Source organism: Vespula vulgaris, chromosome 15, assembly GCF_905475345.1.
Source record: "Vespula vulgaris chromosome 15, iyVesVulg1.1, whole genome shotgun sequence".
Taxonomy (NCBI): domain Eukaryota; kingdom Metazoa; phylum Arthropoda; class Insecta; order Hymenoptera; family Vespidae; genus Vespula; species Vespula vulgaris.
Genome location: NC_066600.1, coordinates 2,405,451 through 2,433,203, shown reverse-complemented (window position 1 = coordinate 2,433,203; position 27,753 = coordinate 2,405,451). Strand labels below are relative to the sequence as shown.

General features: G+C 38.7%; 1 protein-coding gene across 11 annotated transcripts in view; it reads right to left on the bottom strand.

Annotated features, from left to right (window-relative positions):
* Positions 1-27,753, bottom strand: part of LOC127069452 (dachshund homolog 2) — a 218,104-nt gene that overhangs the window by 9,815 nt on the left and 180,536 nt on the right. For 8 of the 11 annotated variants that reach the window (XM_051006499.1, XM_051006500.1, XM_051006494.1 and 5 more), the window contains 2 exons: positions 6,461-6,607; positions 4,896-5,153 (listed from right to left, as the gene is read on the bottom strand). In XM_051006499.1, coding sequence (XP_050862456.1) covers positions 4,896-5,153; positions 6,461-6,607 — 405 coding nt within the window. Of the gene's footprint in view, positions 1-4,340; positions 4,526-4,895; positions 5,154-6,460; positions 6,608-27,753 lie in introns of all 11 variants that reach the window. The other 3 variants (XM_051006502.1, XM_051006503.1, XR_007783549.1) reach the window with 2 other exon arrangements.

Genomic DNA, 27,753 nt, shown 5'->3' with positions numbered 1-27,753 from the left:
TTTATTCGTTTATCTCTTTTTTATCTCTATCTCCGTATCCTTCATTTCTTTCTCTCTTCTTCGAAAGCGTTCGCTTTCTCAGAGTGAATGTTCCATTGAAGATCGTACTCAAGTGCACTCGAGAATTTTGGTCGGCGCGCGAAACGACGAAATTTAAGCAACTTAAGTAGTCGAGACGAGAAGAAGATACGGATACTCGAGGACTGAAGAGGAAAAGAAGAGAAGAGAAGGATGATTCTAACTAGAGAGAGAGAGAGAGAGAGAGAGTTCCCTCTCACTTTTTGCTCGAAGCGCACGCGAGGAGTAAGAGAGAAGAAAAAGAGAAAAGAAAGAAAAAAAAGAAGAGAAAGATGAAGAAGAAGAAGAAGAAGAAAAAGAAGAAGAAGAAGAAAAGTGGAAGTATCGAGAGGAAGGGTGCACGCGCGTGTTAGACTTGGAGGGTTGATTTCGTATAGCCCCGCGTTCTTAATTCTCTGATCTTTATGTAAAACGGAACGATAGTGTGCGACGTTGGTGAACGATATAGAGATAAAGAGAGAAGGAGAGAGAGAGAGAGGGAGAGAGATATAGAGAAAGAGAACGAGAGAACGAGAGGACTCCGCCTTGTGCTCGAGATGCAAGCCGAGCGTGAAATTGTATGAATCAGGGAACGCAAGAAATGTAAAAAAAAGAAAGAAAAAAAACTTGAAAGATAAAAATAATGATAAATGCTTACTACGCGTGTGTGCGTGCTTTATCATTTTTCAATGAACAATGATGCAAACGAAAAAAGTTGTTTCTATCTTTTTTTTTCTTTTATTTTTTTGTTTGTAATGTCTGCGAAAGGGTTAATATGAATTGCAACGAGTAAAGGGAATGTGGGAGTGAAGGAGAGAGGTAGAGATAAAGTATGAGAAAAAGAGAGAGAGAGGGAGAGAGAAAAAGAAAGAGAAGGGCTTTGCAAGTTCTTCATCCCTCTTTTTTCGAATCGAGAGTCTTATAATTTCAAATTTCCGCGGGCGTCGGAGAACGAGCACTCATCTCTCTTCGACCCCAAAACCTTTTGCGCTTTTTAAACTCCCGTCGTTCTTACTCTCTCTCTCTCTCTATCTCTCTCTCGCTCTCCCTCTCTTTCTTTCTCATGCGAGTGCGACGCGAGCCTCTTTAGAGGGTGGGAATTTCGTTTCATCCTTCGACGATAACGAGATACTCTTTTCCGTGAGTCGAATTGAGCTCAAGCAAGCGAGAACGACGAGGCTTTTTCGAGCATCGTGTCTCTCGAAGATTACGAAGTCTTCTCTTTCTCTCTCTCTCTCACTCTACTTATGTATTTACCTATTTTTATCTTTCTCTCTTTTTCATGTGTATCATTCTTCAACGTATCTCAAATTTTCCTTGGTTCTTTCTTACAATTTAAATCTCTCATTGGTTCTGTTTGTAACTCACGTGGAAAGATTCGCATCTTTAATCAATTTAATTCCTTTTCTCTCTTTCTCTCTATCTTCCTTTCATAATTTTTGAAAGATGAAGAAAAAGAAGAAAAAAATAAAAGGAAAGAAAAGAATGCAAATACGAGAAAAAAAGGAATTCTTATCATAAAACGTTGTATACCCTAGCAATTTCGAGTTTGGTCGATTACTGTTTCGCGTTTCTCTTTTTCTCTTTTTCTTCCTTTTCTCTTCTTTGTATTATACATCGAATCGTCCTTCGCCCGAACTTCGTCATTTACTGGAATAATAAAATGCGAGCATTTTTCCGTTCGAGCGTCTACGAGATCGAGCCAACGAGATTGGCTCCGTACATTGGAAAAGGAGAGGTGGGAGGAAGAAGAGGAGGAGGAAGAGGAGGAGGAGGAGGAGGTGGAGGAGAAGGAGGAAGTGTAATTCGACGGTGAAAATTGCGTGAGCACCGTTAAGAGAAAGAGACTGTGAGTGAGTGAATGACTGTATCAGTGTGTATGCTGTGTGTATGTGTATGTAAGGGAGAAAGAGAGAGAGAAAGAGAGAAAGAGAAAAAGAGAAAAAAGAAAGTGAGATGGCTCGACAAAATCGGAGCTCGTAATCGTCATGCGGGGATGGCAACCCCTAATATTTTGGACGGCACCTACGCACGACCCCGCGAAAAACTACCACGGCGTATAAATAGAAGCAGCACCCTTCCTTCTCACTCATTCATTCAGTCTCTCATTCTCTCTTTCTCTTTCTTTTTCACTCTTTTTCTCTCTTCCTCCCGATTTCTCCTGTCGTAGTTCGTTCGCCGGAAAACCACGTCGTGTCTTGTGGATATATTCGAACAACGAGGGATGCTTTCAACATTCTCTCTTTCACTCTATCTTTTTCTCTTTCTCTCTCTCTCTCTCTCTTTTTCTCTCGTTCACCCTCTACTTCCTCTGCTTTGCCTTTCTTCGACCTTTATATTGTTCATATATATATATATGTATACATACATACATACATACATACATACATACATACATACATACACCTGTCACGCTTTATCACTCTCGCGAGGTTATTGTCTTTCGTGCGAGTACGTTGTATGTGATTTCGTTTTCTACGATGCTCTTATCTCTTCTAATCTTGTTTTTTTTTCCCTTTTTTCTTCATTTTTTTTTCTTGAAGCAAATGAACGTTTTTTTTCTTTTTCTTCAGGGGATGGGTGTTAGAGGGAGGATGGAAGGTGATATTTAAAAATATTTTAAAGGAAGGATAATACAATGTTCCAAATATTAAGATATATACATATATATATATATATATATATATGTATATATGTATGTATGTATGTATCATTTAAAATATTAAAATTAACGAGACGTGTTTATGGAATACGATTCGCAATGGGTATTATATTACGAGCCTCTTCGGAGTTTCGAGTAGAAGGAGGAAAGATTATGGTTGCCATGAAATTATTGCATATAGTCTGAATATTAAAGTGTACTGGAGTGCTTCGTCGTGGAGATGTTGTGAAGGAATGATACGTGTGCGAGCGAGAGGGAGAATAGAGGGAGGGAATACAGATGAGGAGGATGAGGAGGAAAAGGAGGTGGAGGCGAACGGGAGCGAACGGGTGGGAGCGGTTTAAGGGAGGCCAAGGAAACGCGAGTGGAAGAAGAAGGAGGAGAATGCCGAGGAGGTGGTGGTGCTGGTGATGGTGGTGGTGGAGGAGAAGGTGGAGGAGAAAGTGGAGGAGGAAGAGGAGGAGGGAACATACAGGTAACGCCACAGAGAGCCACGGTGGCCGCCGGGGAAATTACGGCTCCTTCCTTACTTACGAGAGATGTGCATAAACTCTGCATTACGCTCAGTGGCGCTCACTTTAACGTTTTAAACTATGGAAAATCTAAATGTGTGTGTATATATATATATATATGTGTGTAATTTTTACGTAAATAAATCTATTCGCCTTGTATTAATGAAAACGATCGAACGATTAGATTCGATTTTCGACATTGCAATCGTCGTAGATTCCAATCAAATTAATCCATTAATCCGTTAATTACAAAGTACGTTCCTTATTATTATAGATTATAATAATTAACGTTGGAAATCGATAGGAGAGAGCGAAGAGATTTTTTTCTCATAAATCTCCATTTTTTTTTTTAGCACAGCTATTACTACGATCGTACGAAACAATTGAAAATTTCCGGTGGACGAGAGAGTCGGATAGAAGAGTTCTTCCAGAGAGATATGAGGATCACTGCTGGTATAGAATGCATGGACTCGAAGACACGACGGCTCTGAGGTCCCTTCGGGTGGTGTAAGTACCCACCTCTCAGACGACGACAACGACGACAACGACGACGACGTTACGCTTTCTCTCTCCCTTTATCTCTCTCTCTCTCTCTCTCTCTCTCTCTCTCTCTCTCTCTCTCTATTCTTCTCTATCTATCTTTCTCTCTCTGTTTGGTCCCTCCCACCCCTATTCTACCCCGCCTAAATCTCCGTTGTTTATTGCAAATGGATTCCGCATCATGATGCCCGGGTGGATGCTGCCGAGACTCGATTCAAATACCTCGTGTTTCCTCGTCAGACCTAACTCTCTCTCTCTCTCTCTCTCTCATCATACATATAGAGACTTCTATCTATCTATCTCTCTCTCTCTCTCTCCTCGTTGTACGTCGGGGTTGTTATTGCCTCCGGCGTGATTGCTCTCGCTCGAGATCTTTCGAATAATTTACTTTGGCCGATACCACACGACACACACTTTTCTCGACCTCCTCTTCCCCCTCCTTCCCCCCTTCTTTCCCCATTCTACCACATCCCACCCCCTATTTCCCTCCCATCCTTCTCCTGCATTCACGATTTTTCTCTTTTCCTTCGTACACCTATCTATCCCTCTGTTACTGTAGTAGTACCTACGTGTATATCCTGGAAACGAGGATCGAGGCCACTCGTCCGGAAGATCAGAAAAATTGAGTGGATTCTAATACGAGAACGCGATTATCCGAATTAGCGGTCTGCTACGGATCCTTGCCCTCTTTCTCCCATTCTTCTCTTGGTCCCTATACTTTTCAGGGGAAAGAGTTCTCGCAACTGGTCGATTCCTATCATCACGAATAAACGATCATGATGTAAATTATTTATATGGGATATTTTAATGCGACGTTTTTCTTTTCTTTTTTCTTTGAATTTCCTTTTCTTTTTTTTTCTTTCATTTTTTACGAAGAAATTAATTCTATCTAAACGATTTGACAGACGAATGATTTTTTTGGAGTTACATGAATATATATATATAGCTTCCTAATGGAAAATTCTAATATTTCTAAATAGGTATATAAAATATTCGATTGAGGTGGCAGAAATATGTGCCTATTTATTTAAACGATCCTATTTGGGTAACGTTAAGATTTAGCGAAACTATCGAAAAAAATATGGTACCAAAAGATGTCTACGATTTATCACGAAGAAACTGACCTTGGTAATTTTGCCAAAAGGCCGAAGCCTGACTACCGATGAGGTCCAGGCCGTATCCCCATGCTGGCTTCTCCGGCGTAGACGGTTGTTGCGACGGACGTGGAACCTGAGCTTCTCTGTACTGTTGCGCCGCTGTTTGTTGTTGCTGAAGGGGTTGTTGTTGGGATTGTTGTTGGGATGGTTGTTGCTGAGATTGCGAGTGTACTGGACTGGCTTCCGGTGGTTCTGTGCTTGTACGAGCTTCCGTCGTCACGTTTTCTGTATTTTCAATAAAACAAAAATAAAAAAAAATACAATACACTTTAACACATCAAACGGATGATTTATCATCGTCGATCGACTAAGAATCTTTCATTCTTCTCTTTTTTTTTTTTTTACAAATGGAGACGCGTTTAAATTAAAACATTATGACAACGGAGAACGTCTTCAACGAGTAAAGAAGGTGGTAATCGTTTTGGAAAATAAACTCTCTCTCTCTCTCTCTCTCTCCCTCTTTCTCTTTCTCGGTGTAGAATGCGGAGTCTCGTTCCGTTTGATTTGAAATTAGTATCGCTACTCTCTGGATCTGACAGAATTAATCAACAGTACCGAAGACGAGGACGACGTTTACGACAACTACGTCGACGATTACGACGACGACGACGACGACGACGACGACGACGACGACGACGACGACGACGACGATGACGACGAGAACGGCGACGAGAAGGAGAACGTGCCAAGGAGAGAAGTAGAGAAGGAACCACTTGGCAGGAGGCAGGCAAACAGGCAAGTGAGCAGGAAATGTTATATCGGAATAAGAGATTTCACTTAAAGGGTTTCGCGTTTGAGTTTTGGTAGTGACAGGAAGAAGGGTGCCGTGTTCTCTCTCTCTCTCTCTCTCTCTCTCTTTCTCTTGCTAATTCTCTTGCCGGAGGATTCGAAGAGTGGGCGGGTCGAATCTCGCAGAAGAAGAGAGAGAGAGAGAGAGAGAGAGAGAGAGAGAGAGAGAAGGTTAGAAGAGAAAAGGACAGAGAATGAACCGATAGGACGACGATGATACAGAGAAGGAAGGAGTAGGATGGTAGAAAGGAAGGATCAGGTGAATCTCACTAGAGGATAAGTAAGGAATCATATTCTAGCGGGTGTCAGTCTGTTTACTTTGCTTTGGCGAATTAATTAATTCGTTCCAAGATCAGGAGCTAGCCTCGAGGGATCTTTATCTCTCGTTGAAGACGACGACGACGACGACGACTTCCTATCTTTCAACTTGAAAATCGTTTTGCTCTTTCTCTTGGTAATCCAATCGAGGAGGAAGGAGGAAGGAGAGGAGAAATACGATCGAGTCTCTTACAAGACGAGTGTGTATATCGAATAATAAGGTCAAAGTTTATAATGGACACTAGAGTAAGTAATTTTAAAGACGTTTGCTTGATAACGATCGAATATAAATAAGAGACTTGCGAGATTCCGAATAATAGATATCTTAAGGGTAGTAGTATATTTATATATGCGTGCGTGCATGCATGTATGTATATATATATATATATGTATAAAAATTTATGTATGTATGTATATACATTTACCAGTGATCGCTCGAACTTGCTCGGACGAAGCTCCCGTGGCTTTAAGTGCCTCCTCCAATTGCGTGCGCCTCTTTATCTCCAGATCTAATTGCTCCTGCAATCGCTTTCTCGCTCTTCGTTCCTTCTTCAACCGCTTTTGATAGACGACTGAAAAATATAAGGTAGAGAGAGAAAGAGAAATGAGATTAATTAATGTTTCGTTTTGCTTCTCTTTCTTGTTTTTTTTTATCTACGTGTGTGCTTGCGTGTGAGTGCGTTTGTTTTTTCTTTCTTTTTTTTTTGTTTAACTTTCCCTCTTTACTAACGATACGAAAGATGTATCTGACGATGAATATTCGTCAGAATCGTTTAAGATATGTAGCTCGTTGAAGAAGTTCCTCGGTTGGTGGTCAGAACCCTGGAGTGGTCGGAGTCCGTCAGAATTATCACGGTGCTATCCTAACTGCAGCAGGGGGTTTCGCACGGCGTGCATCGAAAAGTCAAAATAATGCGTTCACACCAGAGATCTTTGATTGTTCGAGTTTGGCTACTGTGCGTGCGACCGACCGGTTCGCATACGGCACACTGACTGAATAGCTTTAAATCGATATTAATGTCTGAATAAACATCGTTCACCTTTATCATATTGTATATTTTTGTACATACGAATTGTGGGTAATAGTATTTGCTTCGCTCTGTTTGTGTTTATGTTTTATAAACGTAGCGTACTACCAATGTTATTTACGTTGTATTACAACAAAGAGGGATGTGTCATTCAATTCCGAGAATTCAATGAGATCACGAAACAATGACGAATTGTTTTTGTTTATTCTATCACGACGAAAAACCGACGCAATTTTTTTTTCTCATAGATATACGATTTATTTGTTAAGTTAAATAATATATGTATGTATGTATGTATGTATGTATACAGTACACAAGCGTAAAGTCATTATACTCTTTTTATTGGTTTCCCTCATTAAAAGATTTTTAAATAAACTTGATAGAAAAGATTTAATCTAGAAAGTTATTATAATTAATATATTAATTGTACCATTTATGACGATCTTCTAACGCGATCGTTTTGTAAAGATTGGAAAATATCCAAACGTAATTTTCTATGTAATAAAAATAAATAGAAGTTAACGATTAAAGAGAGTTAAATTTCTTTCTTATCTTTTTCTTCTCCTTCTTCTTCTTTTTCCTCTTCTTCTACTTGTCAACTCTTATCTTTTTTTCTTTTTTATTCGAAGTGAAGAAAAAGATAGATATAGAGAGATCGATCGAGTCGATCGATGCCTTTGAACCGCCACCTTTTCTTTGCTCGCTTTAATTATTTTCCGTCACTGTGAACCAGCGGCAAGCTATTGTGTTCTCTCTCTCTCTCTTTCTTTCTCTCTCTCTCTCTTTCTCTCTCTCTATCTCTTTATCTCTCTCTATCTCCATCTTTTTCGTGCAGTATCTCTCGCCATTGGCCATTTCGAGAGGCGATCTCGCGAACACTCTCTGCTTTGTTGTCGATGCCTTTATCGTTCAAGAAAAAGAGAGAGATAGATATATACATATATATATATATATGTATGTATATGTATATATGTATGTATGTATGTATGTATATATATATAAAGAGAGAGAGAGAGAGAGAGAATATACAGAGAGAACAGCAATAATAATACCGGACCGGTCGGTTGAGCTCCTCGGACGTCCAATGTGTCGTTTCTTGCCACGTTTTCAGTGAACGCGAGAAGAAAAATCGACGTGTCTCGTGAAAAAAACGTGATCGAGAATTCGATCTCAGGAATTCTTTTCACATCGAAGAGGAGGAAGAAGAAGAAGAAGAAGTTCGAGAAGAAGAAGAGAAGAAGAAGAAGTTCGAGAAGAAGAAGAGAAGAAGAAGAAGTGAAAGAAATAGAGGAAGAAGTGGAAGAAGAAGAAGAAGAAGAAGATTAAAAAGAAGAAATAACGAAGGGATCGCGTTGAATCCAAAGACTTTTCGTTTCTTTAGACTGGTAGAAACGACGGTGGCTTGCCGTCGCATACGCAAATCAACTTGGTAGATTACTTTCTCTCTCGCAAGATGATAGACGGTAGCACGAGTCCGTGTCGCCTTAGGCAACATCCTTTACTCTCCTTCTCTCTTTTTTCTTTTTTTTTACTTTTTCTTTTTTCTTCTTTTCACCTTTTCGTTATTAAAGACATCACTTGAGAACTTTTCTTATATACGTATCTATAGTTACATATAAATATTTCATATACCAATAGATAAATATATAAATATATAAATATATAAATCGACTGTTTCTTATAAACATTATATAAATATTATATATTAGAAAATATTTTTACTCCAAGAAAAAAATATCTCGAAGGGAGTACGAGCAAGTGATTAAAGAAAATAAAGAAATAAATGAAAAAAAAGCACAAAAAAGATAAAGAAAAAAAATATATTTATGTATGGGGCTAGCCTGTAAAAGTGGGAACCGTATCATCGTGATATATCCATCGATCGGTCGAAGGCATAGCCAGCAGGTGGGCACAGGTTGAGCGTCACTGATACGTGATTGATTCCCGGCAGACAAGGCGCAGACAACCCCTTCGGCCCCTCTACTCTCATCGTCCTCGCCGCTCCTCCCTTTTTCCCCCGTATTCTCGGCCTCTTCCGTCTCCCTTTTTCAACTATCCTTCTCCTTACTCACTTTCGTATAAAATTCTTCTAAGATGTATCTCTTTCTTCTTTCCTCTTCTTTTTCTTCTTTTTCATCTTCTTCTTTTTCTTCTTTTTTTCTTTCTTTCCTCCTCTCTTTCTCTCTTTCCTTCCTTCCTTCTCTCTCTTTCTTTCTTTCTTTCTTTACGTGCAACGAAAAATATAAGGGTAGAAGAAAATGTAGTTCTTTCTTTCTTTCACTCCTTCTCTCTCTCTCTTTCTCTCTCTGTTACTCCTTCGGAATGGAAGAGGGTGAGGGTACGAAGGTGAAACACGAAGGAAGGGAGGGAGAGAGGCATTATGATGCAAAGATGGCGCGCCGGCAGCACCCTAGAATTAGCTCGAGCACTCGCCATTGGCCGCTTGGCAAACCACTCCTTCGGTAACAACCGACTGCATACGTTGCATACTAAAGGATACACGCGAGCGGCTAAACTATTGACCAACTTCGAATACACAACACTACGCGGATTGTCCTCCTCTTAACTCTATCGTCTTCGATATACTACGGCTCGCTTCTCTTCCGTCATTATTCTTCTTTTGCAAATTATTCTTCTTCTTCTTCTTCTTCTTCTCCTTTTCTTTTCTTATTTTTTTCCTCTTTTCCTTTTTTCATTTCTTTTCCTTTCTCTTCTGCATTTGTTCAGATCGATTTCTTACACAAGTTTTGTATATACATATGTACCTAGTACGTATTTTCCTTTTCCTTCATTTTTCTCTATATCGTTGAAAAAATTCGTTCGTGCGATTTTCTAATATATATTTTTACGATAATAATTTTAATCTTGATCTTAGTAAAATAACAAGAAAAAGGAAAAGAAAGATCAAAGATAATCGAAGAAATTCTTCTTTCTTTTTCTTTCTTTTCTCTTTTTCGTTTTTGTTTCTTTTCCTATCTTTTTCTTTTTTTCTCTTTTTGTTTTTTTTTTTTCTTTAATACCATACTTCTCGAAATCTTTATTTTTCTTTAAAGATCTACAAAGATCATTTCATTCTGATCCTGAACTCGGTGGACACGAACACAGAGCGCGTGCGGTCAATGAAGTCGTGTTAACTCGAGCGCGAAACACCGTGAAAAATGTCTTTGCGAGAAATCGTACCGGACCGATCAGAGAATGTTTTTGGAACCCAAAAAGAATAAACGAGGGAGTTGAGAATTCGATCGTACGTCCTCCGACGGATCGTTTTCTATCTCTACCTCTCTCTCTCTCTCTGTCTCTCTCTCTCTTTCTCACTACATATATCTCTCTGTCTTCCTCTCTCTTACTTTCTGGAAAGGTAAGGGATCGCGAAAGTGGACAATAGTTATTCCATCGTGCAAGAGAACTCTCGATCTTTCTTGAAAGTCCCGGTAAACTCTACGTGAGTTTTTGCGAGAGCTCTTCTTCTCGATTGTAACTGCCGTGTAATATCTTCGCCACAAAATCGAAGCTACATTCGAGCTCACCCATGAGTGTATTGCCGGTGGTCAGGTACAAGGAAAGTATTATTACAAATCTTATCCTATTATAAACGGAGATATTAGAAATCAATTGATATTATTTTTATTAGGAAATTCCTGATCTCTCGTCTCTCTTTTTATATATATATATATATATATATATATATATATATATATATATAATATCTTCAAAATGAAAGAAAAAAGAAAAAGAAAAAGTTAACTCGTGCTCGTTCAAACGTAACGAGAAAAAAAAAGAGAAGAAAAGAAAAGAAAAAAAAAATAGAAATCGAGAATAAATAAAAATTATCAATACAAATTAAGCGCAATATTTCCTATAAGAATAATGACTGTCGTTAAGAAGAAACTCATTGGACAGAGTGCACGCAAAACGTGGATTCCAAGAAGCGAATGCATGGAAGGGGATCGATCGTGACGTCGATCACGAACGAACGAGCATCGATCTATCCGAGGCAGTGTGTATCGAGGTTAACGTGAGTCGCACTTATTAGTACGCCGACGATGCTGACGACGACGACGACGACGACGACGACGACGACGACGACGAGGACGAGGACGACGAGGATGTGGACCGCGTTATTATTGGCATCGTCGAAGTGAACGACGCGAGCCACGCACCGAGAGAAAAGAAATCCGTGGTCGTTTATGAAATCAGAGCTGGCTGGACCGCCGTGTCGGCTATTCCGAAAGAAAGAAAGAAAGAGATAGAGAGATAGATAGAAAGAGAGAGAGAGAGAGAGAGAGAGAGAGGATGATGATGAAGTGTAATAGTATTAGTGAGTACGACACAAAGACGACGACGACGACGGACAACGATGCTGCTGGATGAACGGCCGGACGTGGCAGATCGTAGATAGCCGTAAATCGAACGAGAAAAGCGTAGTAGAGGTGGAGAAGAAGGTGGGAGGAAGAGGGAGAGAAAGAGAGAGAGAGAGAGAAAGAGAGAGAATGGAAGGTTGAGAGGGAGAGTGAGAGGGTGGTCCATTAGATAATGTAGTCAACAGAGAGAACGGGCTCTCTCATCGGGCACGTCAAAATACATCAGCTACCGCTGTGCGTTCGTTCAGAAATCCTTCTCTGACCACCTCTCTCTCACTCTCTCTCTTTTTTTTTTCTTTCATTCTCTCTCTCTCTCTCTCTTTTCTCTCTAGAGTCCTGTCGGTGAGAGTCCTCAGAATGGACTCCCCACGTCGAAGATCCACCGACTCTCATGTGCTCTCTTCTGTCTTTTGCTTTCAGCGAAAAAAAGAAAGAGAGAGAGAGAGAGAGAGAGGAAAAGTGAGAAGTGCGATAAATCTTTCTTCTCTGTCTCTTTCTAATCGGTCCCCGATTCGATATCGATCTACTCGATCTACTCGAATTTTGTATTGCTCGATTTTGAAAAATAGTTATATAGTTTTCTCTGTTTCTTTCTCTCTTTTTTTTTGTTTTTTTCTTTTTTTTTTTTAACATTACTCAAGCTCCTCGATTTTTCTTGGAGAACCTTACAATTTGGATGGATAATAGTTGAGGCGATATTAATTTGAAAGAGGCAAGGAAACGAGGAAAACTTTCGAAGTGATCTACGTTTTCTTAATGAAATTAGTTAAAAGTATCTGAATGAGGGCTGAGTTCACGGCGAATGGGCAATTCGCCTTGGAGAGCTTGCCGACCGCAAACAATCAGTATCGAGAGATTGTAGGAAACGTAATAACCGAATCCAATCAGGAAACCAACAGAAACTAATATAGAACCCGTAACTGGCGCCTTACCCGGACAGTATTTAATACTGAGATATATATACATATATATATATACATAGAGAGAGAGAGAGAGAGAGAGAGAGAGAGAGAGAGAGAGAGAGAGAGAGAGAGAGAGAGAGAGAGAGAGAGAGCCTAAGGGAATGGCAATACAATTTACATTTTCAGGCTACATCGACCATTCCCAGCATCTGGAACATTGCTTTAGTCAACTAAATGATCGGATTTTAGCCTTAAAAAGAGATTAAATAAATAAATAAATGAACGAACGAACGAACGCATGATAATTATATAAAATCATGAATGATATTGAACAATATTAACAATCTTTTTTTTGGCTCGATATACTTTTTTCTTCTTTTTACGTCTGACCTAATCTCTCTCTTCCTCTCTCTCTCTTTCTCTCTATCTTTCAACGAGGACTAATAATTAAAAAAACAAAAGCCATATGGAAGAAATGAGCCACAAAGATAAACACAAAAGACTTAGGATTAACGTAGAAGGAAACAGAGATAGAGCTCGTTCGTCGAAGCCTACCTCTGGCCGTTCCGAAATTAGCATTCGCGTAGGATGCACGGTCTAACTACTATCGACGTTGTTCCAACTATAATCGGCCGAGTGGTACGAGGTTAAGTGTAATATTATTCAGCAGACAGCTTTGTATGGATATCGGGAGCCGTAGAGCGCAGATGCTGTTCGTTGCTGAGACTTGGAGTCGTCTGTCGACGTCGATGACGGTGGATAGTCAAGAAACCCTTTTCTAAGGGCTCGAATAACGACCCTTTTGTGATCGTTCTCTTCTATGATTTCGATCAAATTGACCGAGAAACTCATTTGCACTCAACCCTGAATTATATTATTGTCAATTGTGAATTGTGGATTATTTATTTATCCTAGATATTTTTTTATAGAAAGAGAAAAGATATATATATATATATATTTATATGTAATTTTTTTTTTCTTTATAAAACAAGATATATGTATTTCATTTTACGATGGAAGGGACAAGAAGGTTTTCTGAGGATTTTAGCTGTTTTTCAAGAAGGAAAACCTCATGACTCTCCCTTCGTTTCTCTCTCTCTCTCTCTCTCTCTCTCTCTCTCTCCACCTTCGTACAAATATCAATTTCGTCGCGACAACTTTTGGCATAGCAACCCTCCGTTGTCGTTGTACCACGAGAAGACCCATATGGAAATGGAGATCGGTCATCGAAATCCAGTTTGCGAGTGGAAACATCCCGAGAGGGTCAGCCCCTCTCTCTCTCTCTCTTTCTCTCTTTCTCTCTTTCTCCCTCTCGTGTTTCTTCTCGAAGTGTCGGAAAGTCGAAAGCTTTTCGCTCTTTCGCGTATTATTCTTTTATCCGATCTCGTTCAAAGGCAAAATCCACTCTCCGTCGGTCGATCGACTTCTACCAAAGATGTTCGAAATCCATCTTTCTCAATTTCTCTCTCTCTCTCTCTCTCTCTCTCTCTCTCTTTCATTTTCTATCCTTCTCACGAAGAAGAACTTGCACTGGTCTGTTTCATCTCGTCGATCGTTATCCTTCTCCTAGGATAAACCAATTATTATTAACATCCGCCACGTATTTCATCGAACATAGCCGTGCTTTGTTTATCACCTATCGCGATCATTAAATAGCTGCTGAGAGAGAAAGAGAACTGAAATGTCGGTGGTGGTCTGGATCGATGAAATCTTCGACGGACACGTGCACCTTCCATCTAATCTCTCCGTTTTCTTTTCTCTTTTCTTTTCTCCTTTCTTCCTTTCTTCTTTATTTCCTGGTTCATTTCCTAGTTCTCGCTAAGATCGATTCGTTTTGCTTTCATATATCAGTCGTAAGTAAAAAAGTGAAAGAAGCATTTGTATAAATATTTCCTTTTTGTGAAATATTCCGAATAACATAATTCATAACTTTCCATTGATGGCCTATTATTTTCTCTACAGTTTTCTATCTTTCTTTCTTTATTTCTTTCCATCTTTTTTTCTGTATTCTCTTTCTTTTTCTTTCTCCTTTCTTTTCTACTTTTTATCTAACGATCTTTACTTTGAAAAAAATAACTCCGATACGATACGATACGATACGATACGATACGATTCTCACATCGGTGAACGACGTAACGGCCGAGAAGAGAAACTAAACGGTGTGTAGAATTGCGATGGTTAAGTTACGCGGGAGTAAAGTAATATGAAAATATTTACTCCCTGGCTGACTGTTGGTCATTCGAGACCATGCGATCTGGTTACCTGCTTCTCCCGCATGCGGACACGTAATAGCCGAATCCGGCTTTGGCCTAACCGCCACGAAGCGAGTATCCTATCCCCGAAGAACTTCGAAAGAATTTACTTCATTATACTTCGAACACACCGACTGTTCTGATAAAAATATTTGAAATTGCGATATACATATACATACATACATACATATATATATATATATTTGTGCAGAAAAAAAATTTGTTGCAAAAATTTATAACCGGTTGTACAGGTACACGTAAAAAAGAAAAAAAAGAAAGATAATCCGACGTAGTAAAAATATACTGAACAATACAATTCTTCGTGGATCTCTGATTTTTTTTATTTTTTTTTTTATTTTTCTTTTTATATTATTACGATGGATTTAATAAATATAGTTTTATACGTTATCGATTGACCCGATCGTATAAAGTCGATAATGTTAATCGAATCCGAAGTATCAACGTGGAATAAGCGTAAAAATGTTGTTAAAAGGTAGAAACGTTATTTTTTCAGTTTTCTTTTCCTTTTTTTTACGAATGAAAGGAAAGAACGATGTGGTTGGTCGTCGTCATCGTCGTCGTTTCTAACGCGAGAAAGGGGATCGGTATCTTTACACGTTTCTTTATCAGCGTGAAGCAGCGGCAGTTTTCGAGGGTTCCGTCTGTATGGGACGCGTGTTTTATTGCCCGAAAACCGACAGATATCAGGATTATGTGCTCCGTCACCGTGTGACTTCGTGTGACCTAACGAAAAAATCGTTAGGGGGTAGGGGTTGAAAATCTTTTCTTTCCTGGGGTGGCGGGGAGGTTGACATGAATATAATACGATTTTCTAAGCTGTCCTTTTTTCTTTTTTTTTTTTATATATCGCGAAAATCGTTAACAAACGAAACGATTATCGATTTTCTAGGATCTTTCAATTTGAAATTCAAGATGACGAGGAAGGAGAGAGAGAAAGAGAAGGAAGGAGAGAAGGAAGGAAAGAAGGAAAGAAAGAAAGAGAGAAAGAAAGAAAGAAAGAAAAAAAGAAAAAGGTGAGAGTCTACGAAATGATGGCAGGTGGAAGACGGCCGACCTCCCTGGTGATCGGCATCTTGAACGTGTACACCACCAGGTATATATGGATATCGCGTTACAAGCGTGTTCACTACGATCGATTCATCGAAGGAAACGAAATGAGTCTCTCTCTCTCTCTCTCTCTCTCTCTTTTCTCAATTTCTTTCTATCTTCTTCTATCTTTCTTTTTGATTTTACGTCTCCAATCAGAGCTTCGTAATAATTGTACGAATTAATTTTGATAACTCAAATAAAATAATTATTAAGCTATATGAAATCTCTCGTGTTATTTTATATTTTATGAAAGAAAAAGCTTACGTCATATATATATATATATATATATATATATATATATGTATATATATATTCTCGTGTAGGCTAACAAAAAATCACCATTAAACTACCGTATGTCTCCTTGGGGATGGACCCTGCATTTTGCTTAGCGACCATCACGCATCTAGGAAAGTCCGATGATGGTGAACGACAAAAATAGAGAGAGAAAGAGAGAGAGGAAGGGAGAAAGAGTGAGAACAGAAAGGAAAAAGAAAAAAAGATATTAAACGCACAAACACGATAAGCTAAAACACTTCTCTCTTTCTCTCTCTCTCTCTCTGTTACGTAGGAAAAAGAGGGTCTTTCTCGTCCCCAGTGATCGCTCTTCGACTCTTCCCCCTATTTCTTTCTCTTTTTTTTCATCGACATTTAGGGAAAAACGTGTAGGTACGTAGGAAAAATGAAACATCATCATCGTCGTTCACGAATTCTCATCGACGTTTCTCTTGAAAAGAAAAAGAGAGAGAGTAAAAGTGATGTCGACTCCCGGAAGTGAGTGAGAAAAAGAAAGAGAGAGAGAGAGAGAGAGAGAGAAAGAAAACAGTAGGGTGCCTGTTTTTCTGATAGAACAAGTTAGAGAGAGATAGAGATAGAGATAGAGATAGAGAGAGAGAGAGAGAGAGAGAGAGAGAGAGAGAGAGAAAAGGGAAAAAGTGAGTTACTCCTGGCTTTTAGTTGAATAAACATCGACACGGATATCGCATAATCTATGCACACTTCGCACAGCATGGCCGATCGATATCAATTAAAAAGGAGGCTCGATCGAGCGACTCTATCACGAACGATCTCTCTCTCTCTCTCTCTCTCTCTTTCTCTCTCTCTCTCTCTCTCTCTGTGTGTTGCTTTCTCACTTCAATGGGCGTACTGCTACCACAACGATCGCCAGATGTTAGCCTCGCGACGATGCTTTGGACGCTTTGGAAATGCGACTTTATTTATACTTCAACGCGAGAAGAGATAACGCGCGCTGGGTGCTGCTAAAAAGCACCTCCACCCGGAAGGTCTCTCAGCGATAAACGAGACGTTTTTATGTCGTTGCCGTACGTTTCTCTCGTTCTCTACTTCATGTGAGCTTACTATGCAGAATTTTTCTTATGGGTATTTAAAAAAAAAAAAAAAAGAAAAAAGAAGAAGAAAAAAAGAAAGGAAAAACGGGGACATGCGCGAGTATTAATAATGGACAAGTCAAAACAATTCCCTCTGCTCTTCTTTATATCCCGCCGTTCTTCTCTTCCACCCATTCACCCTCTTTACGACATTATGTTATCTTATTTATTTATTCTCTTTTTTCCTTCTTCTTCTTCTTCTTCTTCTTCTTCTATAATTCTTTTCTAAGTTACAAAAAGAGAGAGAGAGATAGAGGAATAAGATTTAGAAGAAAATAATGTGTCTGAGGTATAAGAGAAAAATTTTGCTGTCGAAAATATATATTTATCTCTTCTTTTTTTTTTTATAGACTACATTTTTTTTATAAAAAGTTTGTTCCCTCTTCTCTTTCGACCATCTACTACTTCTCTCCTTTCCTTTCCTTTCCTTTCCTTTCCTTTCCTTTCCTTTCCTCTCCTCTTTTCTCCTTTCCTTTCCATCCCGTTTACCTTCTGCCAGAAAGCAATATCCGTTATGGCCAATAAACGCAGCCGCCTCGAAATAAGCGAGCTATCGAATGTCTTTCCGATTGTAGACGCAACCCAAAGACGTCTTTTCAAAGTATCGATGTCGATTGATGGGAGATACGATACCATAAAGATTTCTTTAGTTTTATCGATTCAATTCTTAGAAAGTTAATGTAACACGTAACGTCTATTGTTCAATGATTGATAATGACTATTACATTCTAATTAATTCATTATTATTTTTAATCGATCTATCCTTGGAAAATTATTAATAAGAAATTAACACCATAATAAAGATATGTATATATACATATATACACACACACACATATATATATATTAATATAGGTATATATAGAAAAAGAAGTATTCTAGTATCGCATAAGGCAAATTGAAATCCTTTGAAGACGAGCCCATCGTAGGGTTGAAATTCCCTTTGCTGGATGTTTAATGCTGCAATCTAGGGGCGTGATAAAGTGCCAAACGAATGCCGAAAGGGAATCGTGAAGCATGAACGACAACTGGATACGCCGTTTAAACTTCCTACAATGCTGCTACAAGCCATTACATTGTATAAACAGAGAGGATTGTAGGTGGTGTATATAATACGAAGTGAGGGATCCCACGAAAACCCTTCGAGAATTGAAACGCTCGTGTGGTTACTCTCAATCTCTCTCTCTCTCTCTCTCTCTCTCTCTTTCTCTCTCTCTCTCTCTCTCTCTCTTTGTGCTTGTCTGTCTGTCTCTATCTCCTTCTCTTTCTCAAAGATTCACGCAACCCTTCCTGTAACTCTTCTTCTTTTTCATCTTGTTTTACGAATGTCCCTTTTTTTCTTTTCTTCTTTCGAATTATACGTATTATGAAAATTCTCTTTGCTTCAAAAAGTACTTTTTCAAACACTCCAAGTACATTTTTCTTTTCTTTTTACGTTTGTAAGAGTAAAGAGAATTTTGAAGATTTACTTAGATATGTCTACGCGCTTTTCTTTCTTTCTCGCATGCAGACGTACATTCATATAGAAATTTTTAATCCTTAGACAATATATATGTATATATATATATATATATATATATATATATATATATATATATAAATAAATAATATGAATGAATAAATACGATCGATTTTTATTATTGAAATATTTTCACTTTCCCTTTCAACGATCCATCAATTTCTTCTCGATCGTATATCATTATCTTAACTTTAGTAAATCACTCGAAAACGTTTTTCCTTTATATTGTCCATACGACAATGCAAAGATCTACTAAATGTTTCAAGACCCCATAACCTCTTTCTTTATTCATCTCTCTTCCTTTCTCTTTCTTACTTTCTATCTTGAGAATGCGCTTAGAGCTTCTCCCATCGAGCTCACTCACTCTCTCTTTCTCTCTCTCTCTCTCTCACTCTCTCTTTCAGTGTTGGCGGAAGAAAAGAATAACGTTCTTTGCATACTTGGATTAAAAGGCAAACAGTCCTTTGCTTCTCAGCAGAGAGGATGGGAGTATCCATATCCGTTGAAAGGAAATTTATGGGAATTAATATTGGCTCCCTTGGGACGGGAGAGAGGAGGAAAAGTAAGAAGAGTAGGAAGAGGAGGAGATGGAGGAGGACGAAGAGAAGGAGGAGGTAAGTAGAGGAGGCACGATCTGTTCCAGTGTATGTCTCAGGGACTCGCGGAATGCGACTTTCCGGCACACGTGGGAGGGAACTTTAAGAATTTAATTCCTCCACTGTATATATCCGTCTTACTTCATCTTCCATATTTCTCATTCCACTTTAGAAAACAAAATTTTCATTCGGCTCGACGAGATCGTCCTTCGAAATAATAAAGAAAGTTAGATACGCAGGAGGAAAAGAAAAAAGAAGAAGAAGTGAGTATAGTAAAAAATATTTTATCCAAATAAAAATGTTTCTTTTTAAAATGATATTAAAATAAATCTTAGATAAACAGTTATAAATCGGTGGGCATTTAAACGCAGGTAGCGGTTAAAAATATATTCTAAGTAAAAATAAGAGATTGTTGTATATAGGGGGACGATTAAAAGGACGTCATATGTTAATTTCTTTCCAGGTGTATTTAGTGGTTCTATTATATGACCGATAAGAAAATTTGAACAGGCAAGAGCCATTCATCGTGTCGACGAAAAATTAGGCCTACCACCTCCGGTCCGACTGTATCGCCTATCTAACAAGGATTTAGAATGCTAGGTATTATCGTGGCGAAAGGTTTATAGCCTAATGGAGACGTATTTCTTCGGAAGTAGGGACGGGCTAGCCAGGGAGCCGCCCCTACGTTTCCTCCTTAGGAGGCAAGGCGCTTATTCGTGTTACCGGAAGGTGTTTGCGGGATTGACTCGTGCCACGTTCGTTGTTTCTTCTTCCTTGCTTGCTTGCTTGCTTGCTTCGTTGCTTGCTTGCTTGAGAAGACTCCTCTAGAAAGAGAAAGAGAGAGAGAAAGAGAGAGAGAGAGAGAGAGAGAGAGAGAGAGAGAAGAGAGAATGAAAGAGATAGAGAGCAATAAAGTAATGGCCGGTTGTCCTCCTCCTCCTCCTCCTCCTTTTCCTCCTCCTTTACCTTCTCTTTTTCTCCGATATCTTAGTAAATATCATCATGGTGCTCATTTCACGCACACAACTTTTCCACGGTCCTTTTCCTTTTCTTTTTTCTTCTTCTTTCCTTTTTTTCTTTAAGACACACTATTCTAATCTTTCTGATTAAATCGATCATGTCCAAATGACAAGTATATTTGATATATTACTATCTATTACTTATCGAGTGGATTCTTTTTTTCCCCTCTCTTTCTCTTTTTTTCTTTTCTTTTTTGCTTCCCTTTTTTCTTTCTGTCCCCCTTCTTCTTCATCTTCCTTGTTCATCTACCTTATGAAAATTCTTTTTTAAGAATAGGATCGGATTAATTTGAAAAGTAGTTTAACATGTTACCATCAGAAGGTTGACGATCACTGATCGTAATTACTCAGGCCGTTAGCGAGACATCCAAGCCGAGTGCCGAGTTGTATGATGGATCACGCGACTCGTATGATCAAGGAATGGGTCTTATCGTAAACGGAAAGATACCCTCCTCCTCCTCCTTCTCCTCCTTCTCTATCTCCACCTCCGCCTCCACCTCCACCTTCTTCTCCTTCTCCTTCTCCTTCTCTTTCTTCTCCCATTCCCTATCCATCGCTACTTATGCATTTACCAATTATTTTCACGAAGTCGTTACGAAAATGACACAAGCAATAATAATGCTAATAATAATAATGATGATGATAATGATGATGATGATGATATTGATAATAACAACAACAGGAATAATAAGAAATTTGTTCGTTCGTTTGTTCGATTAAAAAATGCTTTTGATTAAGTCTCTCTCTCTCTCTCCTTTTCTCTTTCTTTCTCTCTCTTTCTCTCTTTTCATCCATTTAATTTCAGTTTCATAGAGTTAACTTCTAACGAAAAGGAAAGGTTCGACTGAATCGATTTCTCGAACGTGTCTTGGCCTTCGTTTGACGGTATTAAAGGGGTAGATCGTTCGGTAATTGTCGGCAAATATTGCAATTTCGTAGAAAGGGGGGAAGAAACAAGGTTGAAAGAAAGAGAAAGAGAGAGAAAGGGTGAATGATAGAGAGGGTTGGGAAGAGAGAAACGATGGGCGACGCCAGACGATACCTACTGGTTATACTTGAGTGGAAATACATAATGCTTCGATGATTTTCTTCGAGGGAGGAGGGTGAGTATCCAGTCGCGATTGAAATTTCGAAGAGAGTAAGTACCCTTTGATACAATTATTCATCAAGAGGAAGTCTCTTGCAATTAATATAATAATTTTTGTTGCCCTTTTTTATCATCCTCAAAGTAAATCTTGTCTTCTTCTTTTTTCTTTCTTCCTTTTTTTTTATTTTTTTTTTATTTTTTTTTTTTTTTAACGAGAGATGAAGAATTTTTCTTGAAAGGAAATCTTTCGTCGTCGTATGTCGTTGATATACGAACAATTATGATTACGATAGTCCCTAAAACAAAGAGACTTTGAAATCCAATATGGTGCCAGGTATTTATCATGAAACGTCGAAGAGCAGATGGTGGGACAGTGAGAATACTAATTACTTCGAAACTCGATGCGTCCGGTCTCGTAGGATCTTAGAGATAGAAAAAGAGAGAGAGAGAAAGAGAGAGAGTCTTGTGTGAGAACAAAAAAAAAAGGGACAAATCGTTCGATGAGAATGTGGATAAATAAAAAGGCTAACAACGAGAAAAACTTATACGAAAAAAATTGTATGTAATTCGTTACGAAACGAAGCCAGGGAGATGCTAGCAAGTATCAAGAAAGAGAAGAAGAAGAAGAAGAAGAAGAAGAAAGAGAAGGAGAAGAAGCCCTTCTCAAGATGTAAGCCACGAAAAGAGAGAAAGAGAGAGAGAACGTCTCATACCGGACTTATTCATCGTCGATCTTTTCCCATCGTCGCACGCACGCGGTGGTAGATATTATAGCAGTATAGTAGTATAGTAGTATAACGTATATATATATACATATATATATATATATATGTATTTATATATATATGTATCTATATGAAATTGCCCTAGTAATATCCGGCCGTACCGTCACGGTGCTTCGTACCGGTGTAACGTGACCATTCTGTTAATGAAACCGCTTTCCCCGTCGATACATCGATACCTTGAAGGACTCCAGTTCGAAGGATATTTTTTGCCTTTCTTAATACCTTCCTCCCTTTGCTTCCTTTTCTTTTTTTCCATTTCCTTTCGCCATAATCAATCGATCGGAATGAACAACGAAATACATATACATATATATATATGTGTGTGTGTGTGTGTGTGTTTATGTGTCTGTTCGTATATCTGTCTGTCTATCTGTATATGTAAACAACTTATTTAATAAAAAAATATTTTTGATATATTAATTTTCATAGTATATAGATATACATGAATGAAATAAAATGATCATAATCGTGGATTGGTAAACTTGCTTTTACTTCGTGACAAACGCACAATAGTACGATAAGAATAGCAAGAAAAAGGAGAATGGGTGGTGAACGATTGCACCCTTTATTTTCTCTCTCTCTTTCTCTCTCTCTCTCTCTCTCTCTCTCTTTCTCTTTCCTAGGAACGAGAGCATAAAAGCTCGCAGTATGACGTTTTACAAAGGGTCTATCAAGCGCGGAACGATCTTGATGGCCAACAGATAGGCGGAGGGCCGGCTGCAATTTCATCGTCCCGCAGTCGGCGTGTTGTCGACTACGACGTTACGATTTTTACGACGCTCCCTTTACAACCAACGAAATGTAATTTTCTCCGATATGTGTATGCGAGAGAAATAGAGATAGAGATAGATAGAGAATATTTATTGTTGCTATTACATTACAAAGGCTTCTATCGCTGCAATCTTATAAATTTAATCTGATTAAGAATAAAACAATTAATATCGATTAATTAGGAGATCGTCTTAATAAATAGTAATGATATAACAAAGGGGGATGATTAATCCTAATCGAATAAATATCTTTCATTATCCAAGTTCTTTGATATAAAAGAAAAAATTATAGTGAGTCTTTTTTTTTTCTCTCGAGTAATTCTACTATATTTTATTTTTCGTTTGTATGTATAAAACGCAATGGTAGAGATTTACGAACTCGCGAAATCGCTCTCACGCGAACCACGTCTTCCATCATAAAGCACCCTACTAACTTAGCGTGCTTCGTTATCTTCACTCGCAAATTTCACCTGCGCTCGTTTCTGATATTTTCCTTTCTCTTTCATTTCGGCGATATCTTTCTCGAAAGGGACCCTCTATCTTTTTTTCTTTCCTCCTTTTTATTTTTTCCAATTGGATAGAAAGAGAATCAACTGATTCTTCACTTTTTTCTTTTTCCTTTATTTAATTTTTTTTTAACGATTAACCAAGATCTTTCCGAGTGAGATGCACTTTTTTTTCAAGGCAATTGAAACGATTTTATGTCCTTTTTTGTTCTAATTCTTTTTCTCTCTCTCTCTCTTTTTCTCTTAAGTAAGACAAGACGAAAAATAGAAAAATTGTCATTTGGAAATATAGAGGTATATTAAGGCGGGGGAAAAAAAGAAAAGACAAAAAAAGAAAAGAAAAAGAAGAAAAGAAGAATATTCGAGGATTCATCCGCAGGGAGCTAAGCTTTCTTTACGTCTCTCCTCGCGTCCGGAATCAACGTAAAACTTGAAGACGAGGACGTTTTAACGAGTGAACGGTAAATCTTACGATCGAATTATTACCAAGAGATCCACGATTCGCCGTCCGATCGTAAAAGTTTTCGCGACGGACGCAACAAAGAAACACGAATACCCGAATATGGGTATTCTTCGTTAAAAAGGGTCTCGCCGAAACGGGAATATCCTATCTTTCTTTCTATCTAACCGCAGAAAGAGAGAGAGAGAACTTCGTGTCGTCCTGTAGAAAATTGATTTTTACAATTTATCGACGCGTAGCTTCCGTTTTCGTCATTTCTCTCTCTTTCTCTCTCTTTCCTGTATAAAAAGGACAAGTTTACGAGACGAGTTTGTATCCGAAAGCACCTTCGACCGGTTAATTGGGAAGACCGCTTGCCTAATCACGAGTGCCACGAGAGAGGAGAGAGAGTTTGTTCTTTGTTCCATGCGAATGCCCTCTACTCCCCCACCATTTACTCTTTTCACTCCTCTAACGGCGTATCTCTATCACGGGGTTTCTTCTTTCGACCCTTCTTCTTCTTCTTCTTCTTCTTCTTCTTCTTTTCCTTTTTCTTCTTCTTCTTCTTCTTTTCTGTCGGCTCTCTTTGTGCCTACTTTAATGTCCTCCCCCTGCTATTCACTCTCCTTTAGTAATCTAAATATATACTATATATTGTACATAGATTTTTTATATATCGACGAGAACGACGATGACAACGATGGAAAAGTGATTTCAACGGGTAAAATACCATCGTACTTGCATATACTCTTTTTTTTTCTTTTCTATACGACAGCCTTTTCACTTGTTCAAAACGATAAAGATCTCAAAGAAAATCTTCTATTCGATATGGAGTTTTGCGTTCGATCGGCCGATCATCAACGGTATATACGGTTGAACGTTGCAGACGACGAACGTCGAGCAACGCAATGCACCAGTCGCAGTTGGGTCGAGATAATTAGGTTTGAGTGCACTCTGGCCGCCGCAGTCGGTAACTCAGTTATCAGTGGACACCCCGCGTACAATGGCTATCACAACGGCATCAAACATAACGCATCAATTAACGTGAACAATAAGCGAGCCGTGAGAGCGAGGAAGGGTGGGTGGTGGCGCGGAGTGTCGGCCGAGTGCGAACGCCGAGATCCTAGCCCTTCCAAATCACCCTCTCTATCTCTCTCTCTCTCTCGCTCTCTTTCTTTCTCTTTCTCCCTTTAACTATATCTCCTCTATGCTATGGTTACTCTTCCTATTGCTCTCGTTTACCGTTTTGGATGTTTCAATTCATTTTAATCGTCACATTAAACATAAGTTCCTTTGATTTTGTTTCATCGAATTTATATAAATATGAGATATTTCATCATTGCTACATAGTTTTATATATATTTACTTGTATATGCGGGGTCTAATTCTGTTTAGTCGAATTTATATAAATATGAGATATTTTATCGTTGCGATATAATTATATTTACCTATATATATATTTTTTTTTGTTTTATTAATAATATATTATATTTTCGTTTAAGATAGATTCGACAAATATATCGAAAGATATTCTAAAATATAAAAAGGATTATGGCGAACGAGTTGATGCTCATTTTCGAATCCTCCCTTATCGATTGTCGACGTCGTTCGTTGTTTCGAAAAGGACCCCACGAACGATAAGTCTCTAACGTTCGGTTCTACTAAAGGAAACGCATCTCTCCTTGAACGTAGGTACATACATTGAATTAGTAATACCCGTGGTCTTAGAGCCGAAGGGACTTGTAAGCTGTAATTGCATTAATCGCAGTGATATTTTGGGCTCAGGTGGCTTCGCGCCCGCTACGGCTCGTTAATAGCTACCATTATCGTTCCCACTCCAGAATGCTGGACGAACTACTATGTTACTACTTACTAACCGTTCCACAGGAAACTCTCCACCTGTCTCGAACTTTCGAGAGTATTTCGAAAATCGCTTTCGAGTTCCTATCTTGTCATATACCTACATACATGTAACTATACTTTCTTCCATTTAATTTATATTCAACTATTCATCGATAGAAATTCGGGTAAGAAACTAAAGTAATCCCCGATCGATACAAAGATCATCGGATTTATCGTGATGGGGGGGGGGGGGAGAAAGAAAAAAGGAGAAAGATAAAAGAAAAATTTATAAAAAATCGAGCAACTAGTTCGAATCAAAGACATCTGGTAAATTGAACGATGGTCTATATATCGATCGAGAAATCAAAAAATATATGATTATTATCTCATCGTTGATCGACGAGACGTGTCTAGTTGAGAATCTAGGATGAGAAACAGCGAATTAGAAAAGAAGAGAAGAGAAGAGAACAGAACAGAACAGAACAGACGAGAAGAGAAGAGAAGAGGAGAGAAGAGAAGAGAAGAGAAGAGAAGAGAAGAGAAGAGAAGAGAAGAGAAGAGAAGAGAAGAGAAGAGAAGAGAAGAGATGATAGTAGGAAGGGTAGTGGAAGAGGAGAAAGGAGGAGAACGATGGCGATGGAGAGAGGTCGAGTTTAGGGGGTTGGGGTGAGGACGAAACATTAATCTCTCGCGGTGGCAATATCGGGACGATGATATTCGAGGCACGAGTATTATACGAGGCGGTGTCATTAGTTCGCGGCGTGTGCGTGTGGCCAGGTCCAAAGAGTGAAAGAGAGAGAGAGAGATAGATAGATAGATAGAGAGAGCGAGAGAGAGAGAGAGAGAGAGAGAGAGAGAGATAAGCGTTGGTCCATGCAAGAGAAGGTGAATGTACGAGTCTCTCTCTTGCTCTCGCTCTCTCTTTCTCTCTTTCTCTCTCGCTCTTGTGCTCGTATTGGACGGTAGTATCGATATGCAGGAGCGTGATAATCGATTGCCGCATTCCTCGAGATGGAGCGACGCTGGTGCACGCTTTGAATACGAGCCAGAGGGCCCTTCCTCGTACAGGACGCATACGAAACGCTTTTGGACCCTTCTTCTCTCTTTTTCTTCCTCTCTCTTTCTCTCTCCTTCTCTCTCTCTCTCTCTTTCTTTCTCTTTTTCTTTTTCTTTCTTTCTCTTTCACACTCCTCTCGTCTCTTTCTACCTTGATAAAGTCGCTTTTTCACTTGGCGAATTCGTCACGAGAGACGAATCGATTCGATCACCTGTCTCTCATCTTTATAGATCGGACTTAAAGATTGCTGCTGATCTTTTTTCCTTCTTTTTTCCTTTTTGTTTTTCTTCTTCTTCTTTCTCTCTTTTTTTTCTTTTCTTTTCTTTTTTTGTTCTTCCTTTTCTTTTCTTTTTTCTCTTCTTTTTCTTATCACGATCAAGTCGAGATCCTTCGTGCGACGTAAAAAAGGCGAATAAAGGGTCCACTCTACTGGTCCTTACGTTATTATTATTTTTTTTCTCTTTTGCTCTTTCCTCCTTTTTTCGTAAGAAATAATTAAACGTATCGAGATTCGTTTATATTAGTTATTCTGAAGGTTTATTTATCAAACGTCTCGTTCGTGAGATCGTTCCAGTCACCAGTCTAATTCCTCGTCTAAGGATACAGAGACCGAAGAGGAAAGGGTTAAGATTCGAGAAGACGTTAGGGCACTTTCCAGAACCCTTTACTTCCTATCGCTAGTAGTAGTGTTTGGCGCTTGCGGTTAGCGTAATTACGGAGAAGGACCCCCCTGGCTCGTGCTCCTCTCTTCTCAAAACCGCGAACGTCTTAGATCCGCCGTCTTCAACGTTCTCTCCCTTTCCCTTTTCCTCGCGATCTTTACCCTTCCTATCCTAACGTCTATCTTAACGTATAAATTATCTAATCGCTCAGGCATTTGATCTTGACCGAATGAAATTTCTCCAATGAATTCTTAGCGAGCTTTTTTCAAAAGAAAAAAGAAAAAAAAGGAAAGGAAATCGTTTTCTTTTTTCTCTCTCTCTCTGTCTGTCTCTGTCTCTCTAAAAATACAGATTATCGTAACTATCGATGATATTATCGAATGTTGTAAAAAACAATG